Raw genomic sequence first — 22,009 nt, 5'->3', positions numbered from 1 at the left:
TTTTACAATCTCTATTAGTAATTGCTCAATTTCATAGGGAATTTCAATAATTACTTTACATGTCGTTTTTTACAAGTTCTCCATGTTTCTTTCAGCAGATTTCTCTTGTTACAGTGAAATATATTAAGAAAGAGTCGAAATTACTAATGTTTTGTGTGGAAATAAACCAGTCTCATGGGATTTGACAAAAAGTCTTTAATTTTCTATTTTCCTTACACGTTCAATGTTCAACAATAAAAAATAACTAAGATCTAATGCTCTGAAGGTAATTCCTCGGTTTCCTTGGACTTCTGATGACTGTTGGGGTCCTTTTTGGATCCGAAGGACCTCGACTGGCTGTAGGTGAAGAGTTTATCAGCAGGATCATACGAGTATGAGCACTGCTCGGAGTTCCTTCGAGTTTTGGGATCAGTGCAGACAGTGCAGGTCATGGAGTCCTTGACGACCTCCCGACACTTGCCATCAATTTTTCTCTCAGTGAATTGACTCTCCCCAGGGTTCCTGTCCTCTGCCTCGTTCTTCTCATCGATCCTCCTGATGGCTTTCTTCGGAGTCTTTCCCTTTTTCCCTCCGGAGTCGCTTCTCCCAGGACTCTGGAATTTGTTGGATCTACTGTAGGAGTAGCCTTTGTCATTGGGTTCATACGCATACGCGCACTTCTCGAAGTTTCCCCCAGTTTCTGGATCCTTGCAGACTTGACAGGTCATTCCATCTTGTCTTTTCTCCTCCCGACACTTGGATCTATCGGCTTTTTCCGCGAGCCTCTCCGATTCGGGAACATATTCCCCCGACGTCTCATCCTCAGTCTCAGCCTCAGCCCTGTAGGTCCTCGATGGTCTCTTGGATGAAACCTCTTCACTCTCACCCCGAGAGCTGAAAAACCCGGAGTTGTAGGGACTCGAGGCTTCTTCGCTCTCCTCACTCTCCTCTTCGAGACTTTCTTTGGTCAAGGAAGGACGAACCTCGGCCACTTGGGACTGCGAACTCTCGTACTCCTTCGGTTTTCTTCCACTCGATTTATGACTATATGATCTCTCTGATTGTTGAGGGACGTATGAGCACTGCTCGTATTTAGCAGAGGTCTCCGGGTCCTTGCATACCATGCATACCATCAGATCTTTCACCACCTTCTCGCAGCCTTCTGGCTTCTGATGCTTCTCTGGGGTGTGATATGTCGCCTCCGGGGTAAAGTACTCATCCCCGAATCTGAAACCTGAAGATTCCCTGGGGGAAGTGACCTCTTCAAAGGACGAATCACGTCTTGGCAGGGCCTCTGTGAGCCACACTGCCAGGAAAATCGTGCACCAGAGGATCTGGGGAACAATTAACTCAATAAATAAATATTAAATTAATAACAGAGATGCTTGTATTGCTAGCGTGGGGGTGAGTCGATTGAGTTGAACACTGACCTTGTGCGAAGCCATCTGGACGTTAAAAATCACCTCTTGTGTCGATCACTTCACGCTCCAACGAATGATAAGACACTTCAGCATGAAATGACTGCTCCTGAAGTGGCGAGGTGATTTATATTGACATCCAGAATATGAAGAAGTGTAGAAGTGTCCCCTCCATAGCAAGGAAAAGCGACAGCAGTGGTCATATAATTGCCAAATGAATAGCAAGAGGTGGGGCAACTCTTGTCGATTACATAGTCCAATTATCGGCATTAATTTTATTCATTTTTGTTTGATTTTTTTTTTCAACGAAAGTGTCCGGGCTAAAAAAAATTTTCTATTGACACCTATTACACCTGCTCTGTCTAATTAACATTTGAAACAATAGTCGAGTGAAAGCGAGATAGGGAGATCAATGGGCCTATTGTCTACCACCTGTCATTGTTGTCATAGGAATTGAAGAATCTGGAATGGGGATATCAACAATTCAACAATATAAAGTCTCGGGACCCTGGCAACACACGTTACACATTCATTATTACCAGCAAATTTAATTTTAATGCGAAAATAGAAAAAAAAAATCTTAATGATTTCTCCAATGATTTTTGTAAATGAAAAATAAATAATTGAGTATCAGTAAATGAATGGATCGGATAAGTGAGAATTCATGAGCTCGTGAAATTGCGGTTTATGAGAAATCGATTTCACTTCTACTGACAAAAACCCGAAAATAATACGCCCACTGATCACCAACACGGAAGAAGAATGAAATATCGATTGCGATAATGTGGAAAGTGTTGGTTTTTCCCGCAGTGTTGCATTATTGGTTGCCTCCCCTTTTTATTGAAAAAGAGGCGTCACGTAATTCAGAATAATGAGGCATTTAAGAAGTTTTTATTCTTAATGTTATGTATTTTGGTCTGAAGCTTATATAAAACATCTTTAGATTTCCTATCTTAAATTTTTTTTATCCTATTCTTTCAATCCTTGAAGGGAAAATTTTTGGGATACACTGAGATGTGGGAGATTCTTGACCTTGGACCTGTGTGGGATTTTCCAATGAAGGCAACTGTTGGTGCAGGTTTGAAACCGAGTCTTCCTTTTGATAGGGCATCCTCACCGGTTCTCATGTGCTCACCATTTGCTTCTCTCGATTTGTTATCCTTGGCTGCGTTTCTCTTGCGATAATATATCACTTCACCTGCCAGTGTTATCATGGCAAGAGCAAGGCCGAAGAGTGTCGCGATAAAAACTCCACCTGTTGTAAATATTTGAATAGAATATATGTAATGAGTGATGTGTTATCGATTAAAAAAGTAGTCGAGAAAAAAATGGGAAAAGGTGAAGTGTTAATGTAAATAGTAAGAACAGTGAGATTTATTATTTCCTATTCAATTATTAATAAATTGAACCATTGAATATTCACCTAAAGATTCCAGAGTGATACCCTCATTCTCGTCGATGTCATAACACGTGCCCTTCAATGAGGCATTCCAATATGTGGCTGATAAAGTCTCAAAGTATCTGTCTTTTTGGAGATCCAGAATTCTGAAAGAGATACGATCAATTCAGCTCACCATATGGTTTTTATTATCAATGGCTATTTTTTGGCAATGAATTTTAATTACTTCCTGCTAATTTCTTCTTGAAGATGACTCCCCTGCTGCACAGCGACTGCGTAAGGCTGTTCGGAAAAGACCTCTCCAATTTCTGTTAAATTACAGCTCCTCGTTACCTCGTACTTAATCTCTGATGAATCGTGGATGAATGCAAATTCAGCTTTTTCACTCTCAACTACCTGGAACATACATTGGAATAAAATTCCATTGAGACTGTTAATAATATTTACCTTTCGAAATCCTTCCTTCGAGTCTTTCACTGGTCCCACTGTGGTAATTGACTGAAGAATATGACCGTATTGTTCTTTTATTGGATAATCCCAGACTCTGTACTCCACTTGGTCACTCGTACTGTTCAACGTTATTTCCTTCCAGACACTACCAATAGAAATCATCATAATATATCTCGGGAAAAAATAGTCATTGTTTATAGGAATTCTCACTTGTACAGTTTATCCTCGGCATTTTTCATATTCTGGAAATACTGATGAGTTGTGGAATTAGCGACCACCGTATAGTTAATCCTCGATTGTCTTGCCAGCTGCTCCAGTGATTGGACTTGAGCCTGGAACGAATCAATTGATAAATCACACACGATATGGATCACCCTAAAATCGGCGAAACCAGTCTCAGGCATATTGTTTAATTAGAAAAATGAATAAGCAACATTCTTAACACGTCATACCTGCATTCTCTCAACAGTGAGAAAGGCAGCTAGATTAGCGGTGAATGTAGCCAGCATGAGAACCACGAAGAGCCAATAGGCAGCAACGAGAGTTCTAGAAGAAAGTGCCTTTGGAGCCTCTCCACCCCCTTGAGGTGTAAAAGATGTCAAAGCGAACCAGAAGCTCTCCTTCAGTGTAAATTCCCTAAATATATCATTTTAATCCAAATTAATGACCCAATATTGTATTCACTGCATATTTTTTCTTGCGCATTCACTCCTAAACAAAATAATATGAATAAGTTTTTCAAATTTTTTCATCTCTTTAAAAAATTGTTCATTTTTTCGAATCACTAATATATACTTCAATGTGGTCCTCAAATTTTTTAGGGGATTTCATAGAGTTTTGAATATGAAGAAAATATTGTTTAGTTGTTTTGAGATGATGGGGAATTCATTGAGGGAAATGAACCTGCAGGGATAAGGATAAATCCTCTTGTTGTTCCTGGCACTGTATGGAGAGTACTTGTCCAGGATCCAGATCATGACAGCTGTCAAGGTGAGAGCCCCCACGATGCTCAGCCATACCTCGACCCTCAAAACAGTCATGAATTTGAAGAGTGATGTTTCCCTCACTGGTTTCCTCATCACAATGAGAATTCCAGACTGCTCGAAATAAGGTGCAACGAAATCTATGACTTCCTCTCGTTCAGAGGTCATCGTTAAAGCCCCAATTGCAATGTCAGTCTCCTGTGGAGAAGAATATGATGCAATATAATTTTATTCAACAGATTTTTCCTCTGAGTGTAATGGAGAGGAGATTGAATTATGAAATTGTCTTTTCCAACCCCTGATGTCTGGTAGAATTGGCAGAGTTCGATCAAACTTGCTTTCATTTTCATCCGGAGGTCAGAAATCACAAGAGGTTGGCAGGAATCAGAGGACAGCATCTGTATACTGGTGTTTTTTTTTTTCATTTGTGGGTCTCACTGGGGAAATCTACTAGATTTGGTCAGACGTTTCAAAACGAATCAGGAGGACATAATCGCCAGAAGATTGGGAGGAACGTATATTAATATTTTCTTATGTATTTTATTTTATATAGAAGATCCGATGAATCCGGAGCTTTTGTGTAAAGATATTAGAATACGGTCTTGTAAAATTCTTATTTTTCCGTGGAGCGGATCAGGGGAACATGATAGATGTGCATCCTTTTCCTGGGGAGTTGTTTCCATATGATATTGATCGACTGTCAAGCACCTTTTCGGGTGTATGACTATGATATAATTCGGGGAATAATATCTGTTGAAAATATTGAAAAAAATTAAACCAAATGCCAGAATAATTTAAATCGTAATTCATCATTCAGTAAATTATCTTGGCAATGACCTTTCCCTCAGGTCAGATCAGATGAGATCAGAGTGTAATTATAAAATTATTGAAATATCTAATATGAATATATTTAATATGAAACTATTAAAGGAAATATTTGTCATTCAATGGAAATAGCAAGAGTATGTAGTACTAGTGATAATTTTTAGAAATTCTTTTTGCTAAATAATTGAGTGGTAACTGATAGTTACAAGAGAATCTCGTGGATTGTGCAAATTCAATTTTGCAAGTTATGATTACTTTACCTGAGAATTTTCTGTTGTCAGATTGACATGTGTAAAACTCTCCTCTTTCTCGTGCACGGTATTAGGAGGACATACCAAGTCAGCAATTGATGACTTTGTGCATCGCGAAATACTCGTAAAGTATAAGTCTCATCCATTGTTAATTGATCATAGAAGAATTCCGGAGAAAGCAGTTGTTAAACATGTCCCCTAGCCCTTGAAATTTCTCTAATTTCATGCAGCGATTTTTTTGTAACTATTACCCAAGACAAAACATTTCGAATGATTTTGGTCTGCAATACTGAAACTCATGGAATTTTCATTGAATTTTCCTGTGTTGCGTGCAGTACCTCCCCGATAACATCTACTGGACTTTGAAATAACAAGACGGTTTTGTAGAATCTGCCTTTTCCCGTGAATGGTATGAGGAGAACATAAAGTGGACGTGAAATTTCAGTTCCATTTTGAGTTGAGAGAAGTCAATGGAATTTTCTGCCGTAATATCGCAATTCGTTCTTGTAAAATCGTTCTTATTCCCGTGTATGACACCAGGAGATTATGAGGTTGGAAGGGTAGTCTAGAAATTTAGGAATTTTGAGCTTGAAATGTCCAATTGGGGGTCAATCAACTGTACAAAATGTATCAGACCGCATCGCAAAGTTGGTCTCTTTCCCGTGTACAATATCAGGGACACATGAAAAGCAAACGGGAAGATTTATCTCCATTAAATCTTCCACTTCTACTTCATTGGATTTCACCCATAATAGTGTCCTAAAATTAGATTACGGTATCGTAAAGTTCTTAGTTTTACCGTTCATCCCACCAGGAAAACATGAACGAACCGGGATATTCTGAAATCTACGATATTCCATTACAAACATTTTTACTTCGATTCTATAGTAATTGCAGTGGCCGGTAATTCACTAGTAATTTCACAGACAGAGCGCAATTGTCGAAAAAATGGTTTTCTCATCGCATATTTATGAAATGGTAGGAATTTCACATTGATATAAATTTATTTGTGCGATTTTTACGGTAAAATGAGCCTACAGTTGCACCCGAAAATTACAATACCGCATCGTAAAATTCTTAGTTTTGCCGTGCCTTTAATCGGGAGAACATGAAAGCCAAGGGATTCAATGAATTTAGGATATGTCCCTATAGGGCGTTGGAATTATCAATCTAGTATCGGGAGAATATTAAATCTGGATTTCAGACCGCATGGAGAAACATACACCGAAAAATAAATGATAAAATTAAATTGAAAGTAATTGAGAGTGTTTGTAAAAATAAAAAAACGTAAAATAAAAAAGGAATTCCTTGAAAATCAATTCCTGGTAGAGGATTATAGAGAATTCACGAAAAATTACGTGACAATTTTGTAATTCTGAGATGAAATTAATGTCTGTGTGAAAATTAACGGAACAAAACTTGAATTTTTTCATGAGTTTTTCATAATTTTCACTGATCTTTGTGAATTTCTTGAAAATTTAGGAAAAGTACTACTTGCAAAAGAAATTTCAGTGGAAAATTTCAGCAGAGTAATAAGACATTCGCCCCTGAAATCTACAAGTGGAGAAGATATCGAGGAATTCTTAGTTTTGCCGTGCAAGAAACCCAGAAAACATGACCGAGATGGAGGAAATCTGAAAATTCGTTTCGAAATTCTTCGCATGCATTCAATTTGAATGACTCGAGACTCATCTCAAATATCGATAAAAAAAAATGGTCTTTTAGAATTAATGACACCAGCGAATTACGAGAAAAAAGAATAACAGGGATAGCGGAATTGCAAAATGGTCCCACTCAATTTCGAAGACTTGATTAATTGAACTCCAGATGATGGACGGAATATAAATGATACTTCAGTGGTCCCCTGTGATGACAAGACACTATTAAACTCCTAGACAGTCTCGTAAAATGACAAGACGTGACATAAACTTGAGTAGAAGCCTACTAGGAGATCATGAGCTTTGAGGCGCTATTTGTACACCGATGATTCGGGGAAATCGGGGGATTCGGAAAGCTGACGTGGCGGTAGAGCATTAAATTAATTTTTCAAATCAACCAGTCGATAATGCGAAGGCTCAATACCAATAGGGTATTGCAGTTGTTTCGTTAATTGTATACAATTATCAGTTTCGCGAAGAAACAAACTTATTCTATCGATTTTCAATGTGTTTGTCCGCTCTATGCAAATAGCATTTATTCATTGAGTATGAGGAGAAGAAAAAAAAATCCGAGTACGAATACGAAATTTATAATTTTATCAAGTGGCATTTGATATGCCGTTGAGAAAAAAAAGAAGACATCTCGGTGAATTAAATGGACTGGTGCTGGGAGTTAACGCATTTATCTGGGGCGATTCCAATGGACTTACACCTCGTGACAAATCCCCAACTAATCCGTTCCATTTTCCACTTGGTAGTTTGTGGCCGAAAGAATTGTCCTCTGGGATAACGAGTTCGTAATCGAAATTCATTTTTTCTGCCAATTTCTGGATGAAATCGATGCAGTAGCCCTCCCATATGATCTTGCCATCTTTGTCCGTCATTACTTCACCGGTATTTGGATCTCTTTTTTTTGTTGTCCAGGGTAATGCCTAGATGGAGGGTAATTGGTGTAATTAATTAATTACAGTGTTAATTATTTCTGTCATGCTCGGTAAATCTTCCATGAATAACAGACTCTATGGAATTCTCATAATTGACAAATGACAATTCATTTTGCTTCTCATATTTCAATGAATAATTGCTGAAAATTAATAATTACTTCGGCAGTTCCAACCCGGAAGAACCTTTTGGCTGGCTGTATATCCTTCCCTGGTGCGGGTATGATTCCACTCTTCTTCGTCCAGTTCCCCAACATCTCCAAGTTTCCTCCCTCAAGTGTCTCCAGGTTAATTTCAGCTCGCATCTGGATTAAGTTTCGTTCCGTCCAAAACTCGAACATGTCATTGTCTGATTCCACATTCTACGGTGAAATGAAATCGTATGTTACGAAAAATTCAAACTTGTGTTAGTTTTCCCGCTATGAATTGCAGCGACGGAAATGAGAAACTCACAGTTGTCAGAGTTGTGAGGAATGTCCTGAGTGTTGCATTTTTCTCCGGATCTATTATGGGATTTCCATTGCTCGTCATACATTGGCCTTTTATAGGCTCTACATCAACCCCCGATTTTTGAATTTGGGTTATGGTTGAGACCAGTAGAAAAATCAGTTTCTCGAAGAATTTCGGATAAATCTGTATCAGATATTTTTTTAAATTTTTTTTTCCAAAAAAAACGTAAATTTAAAATTACCTAAACCTAAGGTTTTTTCCTATAAAATTTAAGCAGCCAATTTTCTTGTCAAAAACAATTTCTTAATTTTCACAAAAATTACACAAAATTCTACCATATACTTAGAAAACAACCAAATATTTTAGATACATAATTAATTGTGATGGTAAAAATTCGAAAAATGAAAATTATTATAAAAATGTTTCATAATTTTTAGTTTATCAAGTTGAAATGATGATACTTACGTCAAAATTGGGAGGGCAGGTACACGGATATTCTCCAATAAGTCTGCAACATACACTAGGATTCATAGATAAAATTCCCACCATTATGTTTAAAGTATCTGGACCGGATATATATTTAAAATTCTTATAATGCATATCGGTGAAGACAAGATTCCAGATGCCATCTCTCTTGACTAATCCTCCATTCATGGCCTTGAATTACAAGAGCAGTTAGAACAACTAAATTCATTAATTTTTCTCATTTCATGTGAAATAACAATGATTATCTACCGTTTTGAAGAGACTTTCCATCTTAGCGGTACTGGAATAAATGGCATAATACGAGGGTGACGGTCTCATTAATCGTATCGTCGAGACTGTGACCTCTGACAACTCGTCAATGACGACTAATCGTATTATCGAGTTGCCGATGAGATAATAAAGTGACTCGTTGAGCTCTGTAATTGATTCGTCATCTCAATAATCTCGAGAATATCACAATTAACAACTTCTCTGCCAAAACTCAACAGACCTCGTGTGTTCTCGAATATCAACGCAACGTCCGTAGCATTTTTTTTCAGGAGCAAGTCATCAATCGCCTGAACGTACGGGATAATTGAACCACTTGTTCTCAAATAGATTATTGAATTGTTTTGAGCGACATTTCGCAGCTTGTCCCATCCGGTGTAGGTGATATCTAATATGATGGTGATCCCGTCGAAGAGTTCAGCGCACACTGCAACATTTTTTTGTCAGCATAATAATTGTTATTGTTTTGATTTTAAGTCGAGTCACTTGGGACTTGTCGACAGATTTGTCGAGATGATGCGATTAAAGTCCCACACGCTCCCGCAAAATTCTTCTTTTCTTGTCTCATCTATCAGGAGAACATAAATCTTGAATTGCCGAAGCAGTCAGGGCTTAAAATTCAGCTTGCACCCGAGAATTACCGGACGCTTTTGTTAAATTAGTATTTTACCGTACATTGTACCCGAAAAACATGAAGCGGGCGGAGTGAACGTTCCATCTGTTGGATATATGATCTGCCCTGAGTTTAGTGTACCTCAAATTTAGTGTACGTTTGTATATACCAAAATCACGTGAATGCTCGTGTAAAATTCGTATTTTGCCGTGCCTGAGATCAGGGAAGCAGAAGAGTGATGAAGCAATTTAGCGAATTTAGACATTCTGCGGGCGGAATATTTGAATTTAGTGTTCCCTTTATTCAAAAGTTACAATACTGTCTTGTAAAATTTGGATGTCTCTGGGTCCAGTATCAGGAGAATATGACAAAACCTTGTAGATTATTTTTCCGACCCACCTATCGAACAATAGAATTTGACGATCGATCATTTGATGTCACGTGTCGTCACAACCTACATGATATTATACTGATGACTTTTTGATCATTCCCTCTGGTAGTTGTTATATAAAAAAGAAAACATTATCCAGTCAAATGAACCCCACGACAAACATGACAGATATGCAATTCTTATTTCTTAATCGTGAGTTTCGTCTCATCGTGCAATTCTATAATATATTGACCGACATTTGAATGGGAAAAATAATCCCTCGAATACCACACAAGCCTCAAAATTATCAGGCAGCTCTGGAATTATCTGGAAGCGGTTGTGATATTATGAGTGAATATTCGAAAAGTTGAGCTCAGAAATTCAAACGGATTAAGTCATCAATTTCGATATATAGTTTTATATATATTTGCAGGTGGAAAGATTGCATTTAGTGAGTTGAATCACTGAATTTTTTAAAAATTTGCTTACCAAATTAACAATTAGTTGGGAATTTTCCGACCCCACGAAAAATAAAAACTATAAACTCAATAGAATTTTTCGAAAATTCATCCATTTTTCAAAATGAATCGACAATCTTTGATTTTTCATCGACCTAAACGTGAAGACTTGGAAATACTACAGTAAAAATGGGATTTTGAACGAGAAATTCAGTGAAACTTTTCGGTGGATTATTAGACGTGATGAAAAAATCAGGTAACATTGTGACTGGAATAGCAAAAATAAGTCAACAGTACCTTTTCGAAAGCTTCCATCAACATCATGCCGATCAACCTGAACAGGTCTCACCTCGACAGTAACTTTATCACCAGCATAAGCTCTCTCAGCAGCTGGTACGACATCATTGAGCTGACTGAGGACCCTAACATCGGAGTTCTCCACGACGATCACTAAAACAGTCCAAAAAAAAATCCCCAAGAAACCCGTTGAATTTTTCGACCCTTTTCCTGAAAACCTGATACACCGATAACTTTCGACGACTTACAGAGTCTAATCTGTGACTGAGACTCGGCGCAATTACCGAAGAAAATCAGTGTAATTGCAATCCAGAAAACCCAGAGGTCTAGCATGTTGATGCACGAATGTACCTCGATGTCTTTCAAAGCCTATATCCACCTGAACCAGGAGTCAGGTTGACGCCTGCGCTCCCTGAAAGCAGACATACCCTGGCATATACAGGTAAATGAATAATTAATAAACCCATCGAATCATTTGTCGGAGTGAAACCCCTCAACTCACCCCAAAATCCCCGATTATTTCTCGTCCACTTCCTGATTATGACATTACAACTTATCCTCCTTCTACCTACCATAAATTTTCATTGTATTTTTGTCTGTATTGAACAGGTGAATAGGCATGACAATGACAAGGGGTTCCCCTCTATTTCGATACAATACGTATTGATTATGGATTTTTCACGGCTTGTTTGTTCGTATTTTCTGTTGTTTAACATGGAATATTAAGATAAGTAATGAAAGTTACGGGGAATCTCTAAAAACCTATCCGACAGATATGAGAAATACCAACTTCTCGTCATTGACGATAAAAAAAACATTGAATTCCAAAATTTCCCAACGAATTACTATAAATTGGAGGAAATCTAGAGAGGAATTAATTGAATTTAATGGTTATACTTGTCAGGGGGCATTTCTTCTATTTTATAACGCAATTGTAACGGAATTAATGGACAAATTAGATTTTTTTTTTTTTTTGTATATCGTGATATGAAATAATACTGATTAACTCCTCCTCATTTTCATGAGTAAAAAACGAAAAATTCCCATGGAAAATGACTGAAAATTGGAGAAAATCTGAGGAAAAAGGAATTGAATTTAGTGTTATTAGTGTTTACTCGTGTTTTTGAGAATTTCTTTTGATTTATAGAGAGATTGGAGTTGTGTAATAGAGGTATAAATGAGATATTTCTGATGGAATAGCAACGGAATTATCGACATGAACTCCATTGAAAGATATTGATTGTGAATTTTCTGTTGGAGGTATTGCCAAAGTAAAATTATCGAATCAGCCCTAGTATTTGCACTGCATTTGCCATAATGCGAGCTTCTGTGTAGACTCTAATTTAACGATCGATGGTCCATAAAACAGTAGCGAGGGTTTTATAGACCCCGAGGGACTGAAATGCATGACTTATCTCCAATCGAATATCAGCAGTTTAGTGAAAATTGCTCATGTGCCGTTATACTCAGTGAAATGACGAATAAAAGGAGAAGTGATGCATTAAAATTTAACAGTTAATCCTCCAACTGATGTCCAGGAAAATTCTCACGTCAATTAATTAGAACGACGGAGGAAATTATCGTCGATTTTTCATTTCCTATGATGTTTTATTTTTCCACGGGTCTTGCGATTTGTTTGGACATTTAGAATCAGTGAACTTGATGGAAACTACCCGATATGCCAATGGATTGTGTTCACCATCGGTGGATCTACAAGACCTTTCCTCTACCGTGAGGTTGATTAATTTCTATGCTCGAAGAGGCTCACAAGTCGACGATGCGGAGTGGATATGCCATAATTCACGAGACACTGAAAAAAAAGGAAAAGGGAGAAATTCGATGAGATTGCTCCGCAGATGTTTCACTTCCAAGTCGGCAGGTGAGTCGAGATGCTTCGATAACTCCCGGATATTTTTAAATGCTTGGCCGCGCGCAATTCGTTCGTGTCCACGACCTGCTACCATTATCCCTCCCATTTTGTTCACCTTTTCACTGAGATTTTCATTAAAAATACAGGCCATCGACGTAAGATCAAGTAAACCATCATAAAAGCCGTTAAAACCATCAATTAAAAGAAATTTTAATTGTTCATTTGCTATCACTTACTCTTGGTTTTTTTTTTCATTTTTTAAATGAATAATATAGATAAATAACATATCAAATATGCGGATAGAATACCATAATAGGATTGTTAAATTTTTATCAATAAAATGGGGTAAAATTGTAGTGGAAAGTCTTCACCACCACTGATTTATAACAAGCAACCAGTCTGAACCGCTCATTCCTGATGAATTTTTATCTTTTTTATAGACAAAAAACTCAGTGAACGATGAATTATTATTGCTTTAAATAATTTTAGTTGATTTCCTCTTGATTATCAAGAATTCGGTTCAAATTTCTTCGAATTCCCTATTCTGCTTTCGATGCACAACGCTACAATAAAAAAATAAAATTAATCATATAAAAATCAGTAAGAATAATTATCATCGATAATTCCAACACAAATTGATAATCGATTCGCCATCGGTGAAATTGCCCTCATCTCGAGCATCTCCAATGAGAAATTCCAGTGAAAAACTTGGGACATCCCCCGCAAGATGTCAGCCCCCACCAACGAGAATTTTCCAATTTCAATTCCATTGATCCCATCCACTCGAAATGGCATAGTAACCAGTAGTAGTAATCCCATAGTAAATACATAAAAAGCTGTGTTATCATTGGAGAGACAGTCCTCCCTGGAAGCACATGAATAATCCAAACAAAACGAGAGAAGTACCTGTCATCTAAATAACCCGATGAGCCTTCGAAAAATGAAATTACCCACAGAAATTGAATTTCCCGATGGGAAAACCCGCCTGACCGACCATAAATGACCTCTCATTAGCCCATTCATAGGAATTCGAATTGCAATGCTGGAATTCCCCGGCGACTGGTCCCCTGAAAAAAGAAAGAAAGAAAAAAAGAATGGAATTTTATTAAATGGTGTGTGGTGTAACGCGGGAAGTGCGTGGATGTGGTACCCAACCCAACACACAAATCCCATACAACTAGTCTTGTACCAAAATCATGATCGGTTATTTCCGTGCAACTCCGTTGATAATCGCCAAACGAAATGGTTGAGAGTATGGGTTGTGTGGGTTGTGTGGGTTGTGTGGGTTGTGTGGGTTGTGTGGGTAGTGTGGGTCGTGTGGGTCGTGTGGTGGTGTCGGTTGTGTCTCTCCTATACATATACCGAGATCGCCCATTCGCCCATTCATTGGCCTGTTGATGAGAGATAGACAGAGATGGACCGAGAGTGGCTCAAGTATGAGAGAGACATGTTAAAGTGAGTGAGAGAGATAAAGAGATAAAGAGAAAAGGAGGGGGAGTTACATACGTCTCGATGGTGGTGCAACAGAGAGGTAGAATAGGCTGTGAAAAGGTAGTGGAGGGAGATGGGAATCCATTAACGAGTGGAGTGTAGAGTATATAGTGTAGACTTGTAGAGAGAGGAGAAGGCAAAACTCAAACGCCAAAACCTGCGAGCGCAGAGAGCACAGCTCACGGGGAGAAGACCTCAAGCGGCAGATGCTCACCAGCTCACCTCAGTTCGCTCGTTGACGTGTACTTGGACGGAGTCCCTCTTATTCATTTCCAATTAATCCGACACGTTTTCACGTTTCTTTTTTTTTTTTATTTTCTCCACCCAGTTTTTCTCCCTCTCAGTTTATCGTAACCACCCCGGGGGCCATTGATAGTACGAGGATTAATACCAGCCACGGATAATCACGTAAACAACAACACCAGTGGAATAATATGGTTTTTACATCTGAATGTTTCCTGAGAATGATGATCATTTGAGGCGAGGACTTGCCAGCCACTTTGAACCGGATGAGTTTTGTGAGGCGAATCAATGTGTGCTTGTTGATTGTGGATTTCTTTTTTTTTCCTACTGGTCATTCCAGCGAGTTGTTTTGGTTTATTCATCCGGTGGTGAGTGAACAAATGAGAGGCAATCAGTGCTCGGGACAACGTGAATTTGAAACAAACCAGTGAGGTGGGAAGACAGGGGCAGAGTTTGAAAAAAAAAAAATAATAAAAAGGAGAAACATAAGAGGAAGGGAAAAAAAGAAGTCGAGTGGCAGAGATGTGGCAATGGCGCTCGTGTCCAACAAGCAATGGAGTGGCTGGTCTACGCACGGGCTTAGTTTGCACGTAGTTCGTGGCTGAAGGGAGGAAACTATTATTTATACTACTGGGAAAATAACAATTTGATTGTCCCACGGGGTTGGAGGACTCGAGCTGTGTGAGAGCCCCGAGGGCTACACTTTGTTTCCCCCAAAATTTCCTTTGTTTTTCCCCTGATATTCATCCATCAAAATTGTCAATGAATCGATGGTAATGTCAATCGCAGGTTGATTGACACCGATTAAATCACCACCTTGATGCATGTGGAAACGAATAATTGGACAGCCCCAGGAAAGGCTTTTCATGCAGGTCTACACCTCTGACTCGACCATCTCAGCTCAAGGATTTCACGAAATTTGAATGAAGATGAGGGAAGACAGGATAAAGATTAAAGGAGGGAACTTGATTATTGGATTTGGATGGATTTCCTAAGGTGCGCGAGTGGTCAATTAGTTATTGGAGTTGCCTATTACTTTTTTTTTATTTTTGTTTTGTAGTCATATTTATTTTTAATATGATTGTTTTATGAGGATTAGGCTGGTGCTAATTCCCCAGTCTGTGTGTGTGTGTGTGTGTTGGCGGTTGTTTTCTTTCGATTACTTTGAAGAGAATAATTGTACATAAGGGAGAAAACGCTGAGATACTTGTGAAGAAAGAGGTAACACACATGCCTGTAGCAGGGGGAATTCTCGTCGCTAGGAGTGCATCGAGGTGTCTATACTCTGCCGCTGGTATGCTCAGGTTCCTCGCCAGACTTTCAGGTAACTATTTCCATCAATTTTCCAGGGATTTTCCATATGTGATTGATCGACAAATTAAGGGGGGGTGCAATCAAGTAATCGTGATACACGTGACATCTCGACGTCTCATCGTTAATTGCGTTTTCCCCAATGCGTTTCTCCACTCCGATGAAATTGGGTGTGACCTGAAAACAGGAAAAAAGCCACTTTTTTCCTGGATTTTTTGCGTTCTCGAGCAATTGATTAATTTCCTCCTGACGTTCACTGCTGCACTCACGACTGACTCAAGGATAAAAGGTTTTCACTCACTCGCGCATGTGTGTGTATATGTGCGTGTATATGTGTGCGTGCGTGTGTCGAGTGTGTAGGTGTGGGTGTGGGTTAATTGTGAGTGGATTGGGGGCTTTAATTGGATAAATAAAAAATTAGACTGACGTTTCACGACACTCGCGTGGTGTTGGCGAAATACGGGATAGTATGGGATGGAAAATAAGAATCGTAAAGGAAAGCCGAAGGATCACGTGACACCGGGCCCAGAGGTGCTCAACTCACGGAGGGAAATTTATTAATGAGAAATTAAGGAGTTCAATTGCGGAGATGGTGAGAGTTCCCTAGAGGTTTATCTGTCAGTTCTTCATTTCGTTGGTTGATTTTCACTGGCAGAGTCACAAGATCACATGGATTTGGCCCCTGATGTCTCCATTCATTCAAATTTTCCAAATACTTTTATTTTCTCGCGACAATGAGAGTAAAAAATCGGTTAAAAGATATTTTTTGGGAACTGTCTGGGCCGGTGTCGGCGGAGGCTTTATCTTTAGAAGATGCGACATCGCGACAGACAGAACGAGACACTGGGGGTAAACTTGAATGTGTGTATCTTTTTATTCCAAACGGAAATAGCAATCGTTCTATGTAGTGTTAGGGATGTAGCGGGTTTTCGGCTGGTGTCTCATGCAGAATGCACACGACAAAATGTATTTTCGACATTTTTTTTCCACCGTCATTTTGTACTCTCGTTCCCAGACAGAATTTTCGTCTCTTCAGAATCGGTGCACCTCCTTAATTCCTTTTTTTTTCTTATCTTTCTCTATATTCTCTCGGTCTTCAATGTCTCAAATAGTTCCATCTCCTTCCTCTTCGTTTACGTTTTTTTTTTATTTCGTTCCTCTCTCCATTCTTCCACCATGTCTGTGGGAAGTGAACACGTCATGCAGGTACATGAGCAGGCGGAATACGAAAGAAATATAATGAAAAACGTGTCATTTGGAGATTATGAGAGATGACGTCATGAATTGACGTGTGGTAAGCGAGGCGTTGGCCAACTTACTGTATCTTATCAAGAAAGGAAAAAAGTTGGATAAAAGTTAGCGCCAGGATGAGTGCCAAGTGGGGATGACACTTGCTGCATAATCTTGACTGAACCTCTGGGAAATGTCGTTATTGCCGGCTATTTCCATTATCTCTCGCTATTTCTACCTGCATTAGGTCGTTAACTAAACCTCGTAAACAGTCAGGTGGCTCCTTTCTTCCCAAAGGTGAATGGTCTCGGTGCATAAAGAAGTAAAATTGAGTAAACAATTCTTAGAATTCCGGATCAATAAAAATTCACATGCTCCAGCTTATCGAAAATTCCTCAAAATTTATCTCTGCACTTGCTATTTTTGTTATTACACTACTACACGTTTCCAATTATCAGTGCGAATTCAATTGAATATTATGACTCATTTTCTTAGCAATGATTAAGAAAAGTTCGAAGTAATTGGAGTAATTGAAGGTAATTCTGTGATCCTAAAAATTGAGCATCCAATTGAAAATCCAATTAAATTTTCGATAGATTGAAAAATTCAATGGAATAACTGGTTAGTCAATGAGGAATGACTATTCTATTCTGTGCGAATTTTCCACTTGAAATTTCTAGAGTAATTTTGCAACATCGTACAATCGAGTAAATCAGATAGAGTCAGAATTACCCGGAGAGTGAGTAATGAGAAAGTGTCGGTAAAAAATTAACTCACTGAAAAGAATAGAAATTCCTCCATTCAGTGTACGTTTTATTTGCCTGGAGCACCTCCCTGATTATTTACGATGTTAGAACTAGCTGGTGTACCTGGGGCTAAAGAGAATTCCAGCGTTCGAAATAGTCATACCCCATTTTAAGGCCAACAAATCAATAATCCAGTTTGTGATAAAATTTAGCTAGGGCTATGTTGGCCTGATAAAGAATTGACCATGGAGGAAGTCGAAGAGCCCTGGAGGAACTAGTGGCAACGAGGGATTTTCGTGTCTCCGGGCGGTTAACGAGCGGTATATCTACCGCCGACGTTTCACTATCGCCCATCTTCGAACGGTGAAAAGCCGTCTCGTCGTGGGCTATCCTTTTTTTCCATTTTTTTATTTGCCTTTTTCACTCGTCAAATGAGTGTAGAGCTCTTGCACCCGGAGGCTCTGACCGCTCTGACGCAGTTATTAGAATGGCTCATCCTGTTGATGGAATTTCCGTCAATTTTTTATTTTCTTCTTGCAATTTTTCCGCAGTTGAAAATCCATTTCCGTATCGCTCATTCAATTTACTACATCACATATTCCTGGGGGTGAATCGGGGTTTTTTTCTCGGATTAATCGAAGGAGGGCAGGGGTTATTATATTGTTGTCATGGAATAAAATGGGTCTAGCATTTTTTTCATTGTCTAATTCAAGAATCCTACTGAAATAACTCATTGTGTTCATTCCAGTCTCATGTGGCGCCTCATTCTCCTTTCTCATCACGAGAGGAAGGAAAGAATTAAAGTAACATTCTTCTCATTTTGTCTATTGTGCCATGCGACATTGACGCGTCTCCAACTACTTGGCAAATTCTCTCATTCCCTCGCTTCCTCCCCTTTTTTTTCTCATCCAACTTGGACATATGCATATGCGTATGTGTTTCATACGTGGGCACTTGTCGGATTTCACGAATCTTCAGTGTTCTGTTACCACCGAACCGCCGTGATATGACCCAGGACTAAAACTATTTTTCCAGAATTCAGTCACGATTTGATAAAATCCTACGATTAGCTGCACCCAATTTTCCAGCTTTTCAATGTGCAATTTCATTTATTATTGCTCCATTATTATCTTCATTATTAAATAAATAATTATCACTATAACCATCCAGACATCAGCCATCTCCACATTACTTTTTTATTTTAATCGTTACAACTTGCTAATTTGGATAATTCAATTCACCGCGAAATATCTTGACACTGATGATCGGATAACAGAAAATGATCGGACTGTTTGATTGGGCCATAAGCCAGCGCGCCTGACTGTATCTAATCTCGAAATTCCACACCTTCTCAAAGTGTTTATTTCAGGTCGATTTCTTCGAGGACACCCAATCGTAGATAATGCCAGGTAGATTAGAGACAGTCCCAGTAGTAGGTGTCTCATTCCATGGAATTTAAGTGGAAGGAAAGGCACTGGTTTTTCCGGGTGGCCCGTGAAATTGAACATCTCTCCCTCTCACATTTTATTTCTCTCATTTTTATCTGTCTCTATCTATACCAACTCCTCTTTAATCCTCTTCTCTCACTTTTTTCCCCCTCTCCAACACGCCTATTCCTTCACCTTCATTCTGGCTTGCATTTGGGCTCTTGTACATAACAATCGTGAAAGAACGAGGACCATTAATTATCGTGAAACCCTTGGCGCCTATCCCCAACTGCGATAAAGAACCATCCACTTGTTTATGTATAAAGGCCACTTTTATTACTCGTACCGAAACTCTTTGCATACCCACAATGCTTTTTTTTTTATCGAAAGGGGAACATGCCATTTGAATAAATCCAATCAATATTGGATTCATTCTTCAAAGGTTTGGGGACATTGAGGAAAAATCGTTACGTATGGTAAATTCATTTACTCCTAAGTCAATTCAATTGGCAATCGTCAAATTCAATAACAATTTCACGAGATCCATTATCTGGATATAAAACCATATGGAAATTTCAGCGAAATTAATGTTCGCTGCATGAGTAACAAATTGCATTGAGGATTTTATCTTCTTTTTATTCGAATAATTTTTAACAGTATAAAATAGGGAATAAATACAATTAATATTGAATGCATCTCGATGGGGTTGGACCAGTGCTGCAATCTTGTTGTTTAACATTTCATTGAGGGAAAAGCCTTGAGGAAAGTTTTAATGACTATATGAGGGGAAGGGGGTGTTTAAATCGTTTGAATAAAGTGACCCTTCTCAGGCTGTTCCACATTCCCGGTCATGACGAGAATTTCAAGGACAGTAATTAAATTCCAGAGCAGATGTTGATTTCAATTATTTTTCTTGTCCATCTTCGTCGACTCGGTTGGATGAGGATGCTTTTTTTTTGCATCGGATGGAATGATGAGACAATGGTGTTGGAGTTCCCACGTAAGAGAATGGTATCATTGATTGAATGTGGTGGTGGATTTTTTTTTTATTCTATCCGTAGGTTTTGCTAACGACTAAATACGAAATGTCGTTGCCCTTATTTCGGGATTTAAATAAAGTCTGGCTATTTGTGGATTGTCTACATGTCTTCCTCGTCTCTTGCACAAAGTACAAGAAGAACGTGAACTTTTTAGTTCCCATCACATGACGATGTGATCCCGTGGACTCTCGTAGAGATTTCCATTTCGAATTCCGAAGTAAACGACAAGAAAAAATGAGCAAACGATTTTTTAGAAGCATATCAGGGACTAGATCCTTCGCAGTAAGAACTTTTTATCTCAATGCAGTTGATGTTCAATTTTTACGGCTCTGGAAAATTAGTTCAGGCCCTGTGGAAAGTAGTAAAATTCGTTGAAAAATATCTTGGAATTCAACGGCGATAGGGAAATTCTTTGGGGCACCTTATTGCAGGGCAAGATGAAAGCTTCATAGGTCCCGCCAGAAATTTCCCCATCTTCTTCTAATAACACAGGATCTGTGCTTCTTATTTTTCCTTAATATTCATTCATTTGACGCATATCCAACCAATGCACATTCAATGCTTCATTGATTCATTCATCAATTCATGAAATTTTAAATGTTTTTCGAATCCAATTATTTATGAGAATAATTTTTAATTTCTATTTAAATTTTAATACCCCTGAATTTGAAAATTCATTGTGAAATTGAACATTATGGCCAATTGAATTTTCTTGAGATATTCACGGAATTAAAATATGAAGCAAGCGCAATGAATTGATTATTCAAATTAATCAAACAAAAAATCTCTGAACTCCTCGTAATTCTAAAATTAAATGTGCAAAAAAAGAAAAATCTTCAGGAACAACTCAGTAATCACATCCCGTTCCCATCTTTCATCGAACGTGCCTGTCTAGTCCCTTCCCCAATATCCGTCGCCTGCCTCATCACCACAATTCCAACACCAAAGAGAAATATCCCTCCCATCATCTCACCTTCCCCGAAAAGACTTTTGCATTTCAAATAAGACAATTCTGGGGACCAAGTCCCCAGGAAATGTCTCCAGAAGGAAAAACTTTCATTTAAATATTAATAACATATTGTCCCCCACCTTATCATCGAGACCTTCACCCAGAGCAGGTTTGAGGGATCAGATGAGAGCTCCACACTCTGGTTGGAGAATTCCCCTCATATCTAGCCCGAGGGCTAACGAGGCGGGCGTGGAATCCTCTGCAGGTTTAGTCCTTTAACGTGACAAAGATCGACGATGGAATGGGACAGAATGGATTTCTCCTGGTGAAAAAAAGAGACCCGTAGAAAAAAAAAGTGGTAATAGAAGCCAGGTGTTTCACGATCGCACACAGCAGAAGGGAATAATGGGCCACAGGAGGATAGAACTAATAGAGATTCCCCAGAATGCCTGAACAAATCCACTCATTCATCTCCCATTCAGCTCCAATTCTCATTAACAATTCACCACCAATCAGTTGATCTTTGAGGGTGAATCTGATGGTTCGGATTGTTGGGTTTTGATCCTCTGATACCATCGAGCAGGATGAATGATTTGTCCAATTCAGGGAAACCTTCTCCAATCATACTGGACACCCAGAAGCGAGAGCTCCCGGGACTTGCTCTGTAATATTATCCCACCGCCGTTGGTCTAAACCCAGGTTCAACTGAACCCGACTGCTCTCCTCACTTACCCATTCTTCACCCACTCCTCCTCCTCTTTCTTCTTCTTCTTCTTCTTCTTCTTCTTCTTCTTCTTCTTCTTCTTCTTCTTCTTCTTCTTCTTCTTCTTCTTCTTCTTCTTCTTCTTCTTCTTCTT

General features: G+C 38.8%; 3 protein-coding genes across 5 annotated transcripts in view; 1 reads left to right on the top strand and 2 right to left on the bottom strand.

Moving 5' to 3' along the window:
• Window positions 1-30: 30 nt before the first annotated feature.
• LOC105262727 (uncharacterized) lies at window positions 31-1,829 on the bottom strand. The gene is made up of 2 exons (XM_011298456.1): window positions 1,410-1,829; window positions 31-1,313 (listed from the first exon to the last, which is right to left on the bottom strand). Exons 1-2 carry the CDS (start codon window positions 1,422-1,424, stop codon window positions 252-254), a joined length of 1,077 nt encoding a protein of 358 aa, XP_011296758.1. The 5' UTR covers window positions 1,425-1,829; the 3' UTR covers window positions 31-251.
• Window positions 1,830-2,271: 442 nt separating this feature from the next.
• On the bottom strand, window positions 2,272-11,277 carry LOC105262725 (Ionotropic receptor 8a). The gene is made up of 15 exons (XM_011298453.1): window positions 11,094-11,277; window positions 10,846-10,998; window positions 9,331-9,534; window positions 9,090-9,256; window positions 8,820-9,011; window positions 8,358-8,537; window positions 8,066-8,266; window positions 7,674-7,895; window positions 4,150-4,427; window positions 3,699-3,882; window positions 3,457-3,578; window positions 3,244-3,391; window positions 3,023-3,192; window positions 2,821-2,942; window positions 2,272-2,652 (listed from the first exon to the last, which is right to left on the bottom strand). Exons 1-15 carry the CDS (start codon window positions 11,176-11,178, stop codon window positions 2,375-2,377), a joined length of 2,706 nt encoding a protein of 901 aa, XP_011296755.1. The 5' UTR covers window positions 11,179-11,277; the 3' UTR covers window positions 2,272-2,374.
• Window positions 11,278-11,959: 682 nt separating this feature from the next.
• LOC105262724 (uncharacterized) overlaps window positions 11,960-22,009 on the top strand; it is a 22,491-nt gene continuing 12,441 nt past the window's right edge. Inside the window, exons 1-2 of one of the 3 annotated variants that reach the window (XM_011298452.1) lie at window positions 14,020-15,445; window positions 15,549-15,773. In XM_011298452.1, coding sequence (XP_011296754.1) covers window positions 15,680-15,773 — 94 coding nt within the window. In that variant the 5' untranslated portion in view covers window positions 14,020-15,445; window positions 15,549-15,679. Of the gene's footprint in view, window positions 12,725-14,019; window positions 15,774-22,009 lie in introns of those variants that run through there. The other 2 variants (XM_011298450.1, XM_011298451.1) reach the window with 2 other exon arrangements.

The sequence above is a fragment of the Fopius arisanus genome, unplaced genomic scaffold (genome assembly GCF_000806365.1).
Source record: "Fopius arisanus strain USDA-PBARC FA_bdor unplaced genomic scaffold, ASM80636v1 scaffold00011, whole genome shotgun sequence".
Taxonomy (NCBI): Eukaryota; Metazoa; Arthropoda; class Insecta; order Hymenoptera; family Braconidae; genus Fopius; species Fopius arisanus.
The sequence above is the reverse complement of the archived record's forward strand: the minus strand, read 5'-3'. Positions and strand labels throughout refer to the sequence as shown.

Coding starts and splice junctions, on each gene's coding strand:
- LOC105262725 (XM_011298453.1), bottom strand. CDS start 11,178: ATGCTAGACCTCTGGGTTTTCTGGATTGCAATTACACTGATTTTCTTC. Junction 9,257..9,330: donor GATATTCGAGAACACACGAG/GTCTGTTGAGTT, acceptor AATCAATTACAG/AGCTCAACGAGTCACTTTAT. Junction 4,428..7,673: donor TTGGGGATTTGTCACGAGGT/GTAAGTCCATTG, acceptor TCTTCTCCACAG/GAGACTGACATTGCAATTGG.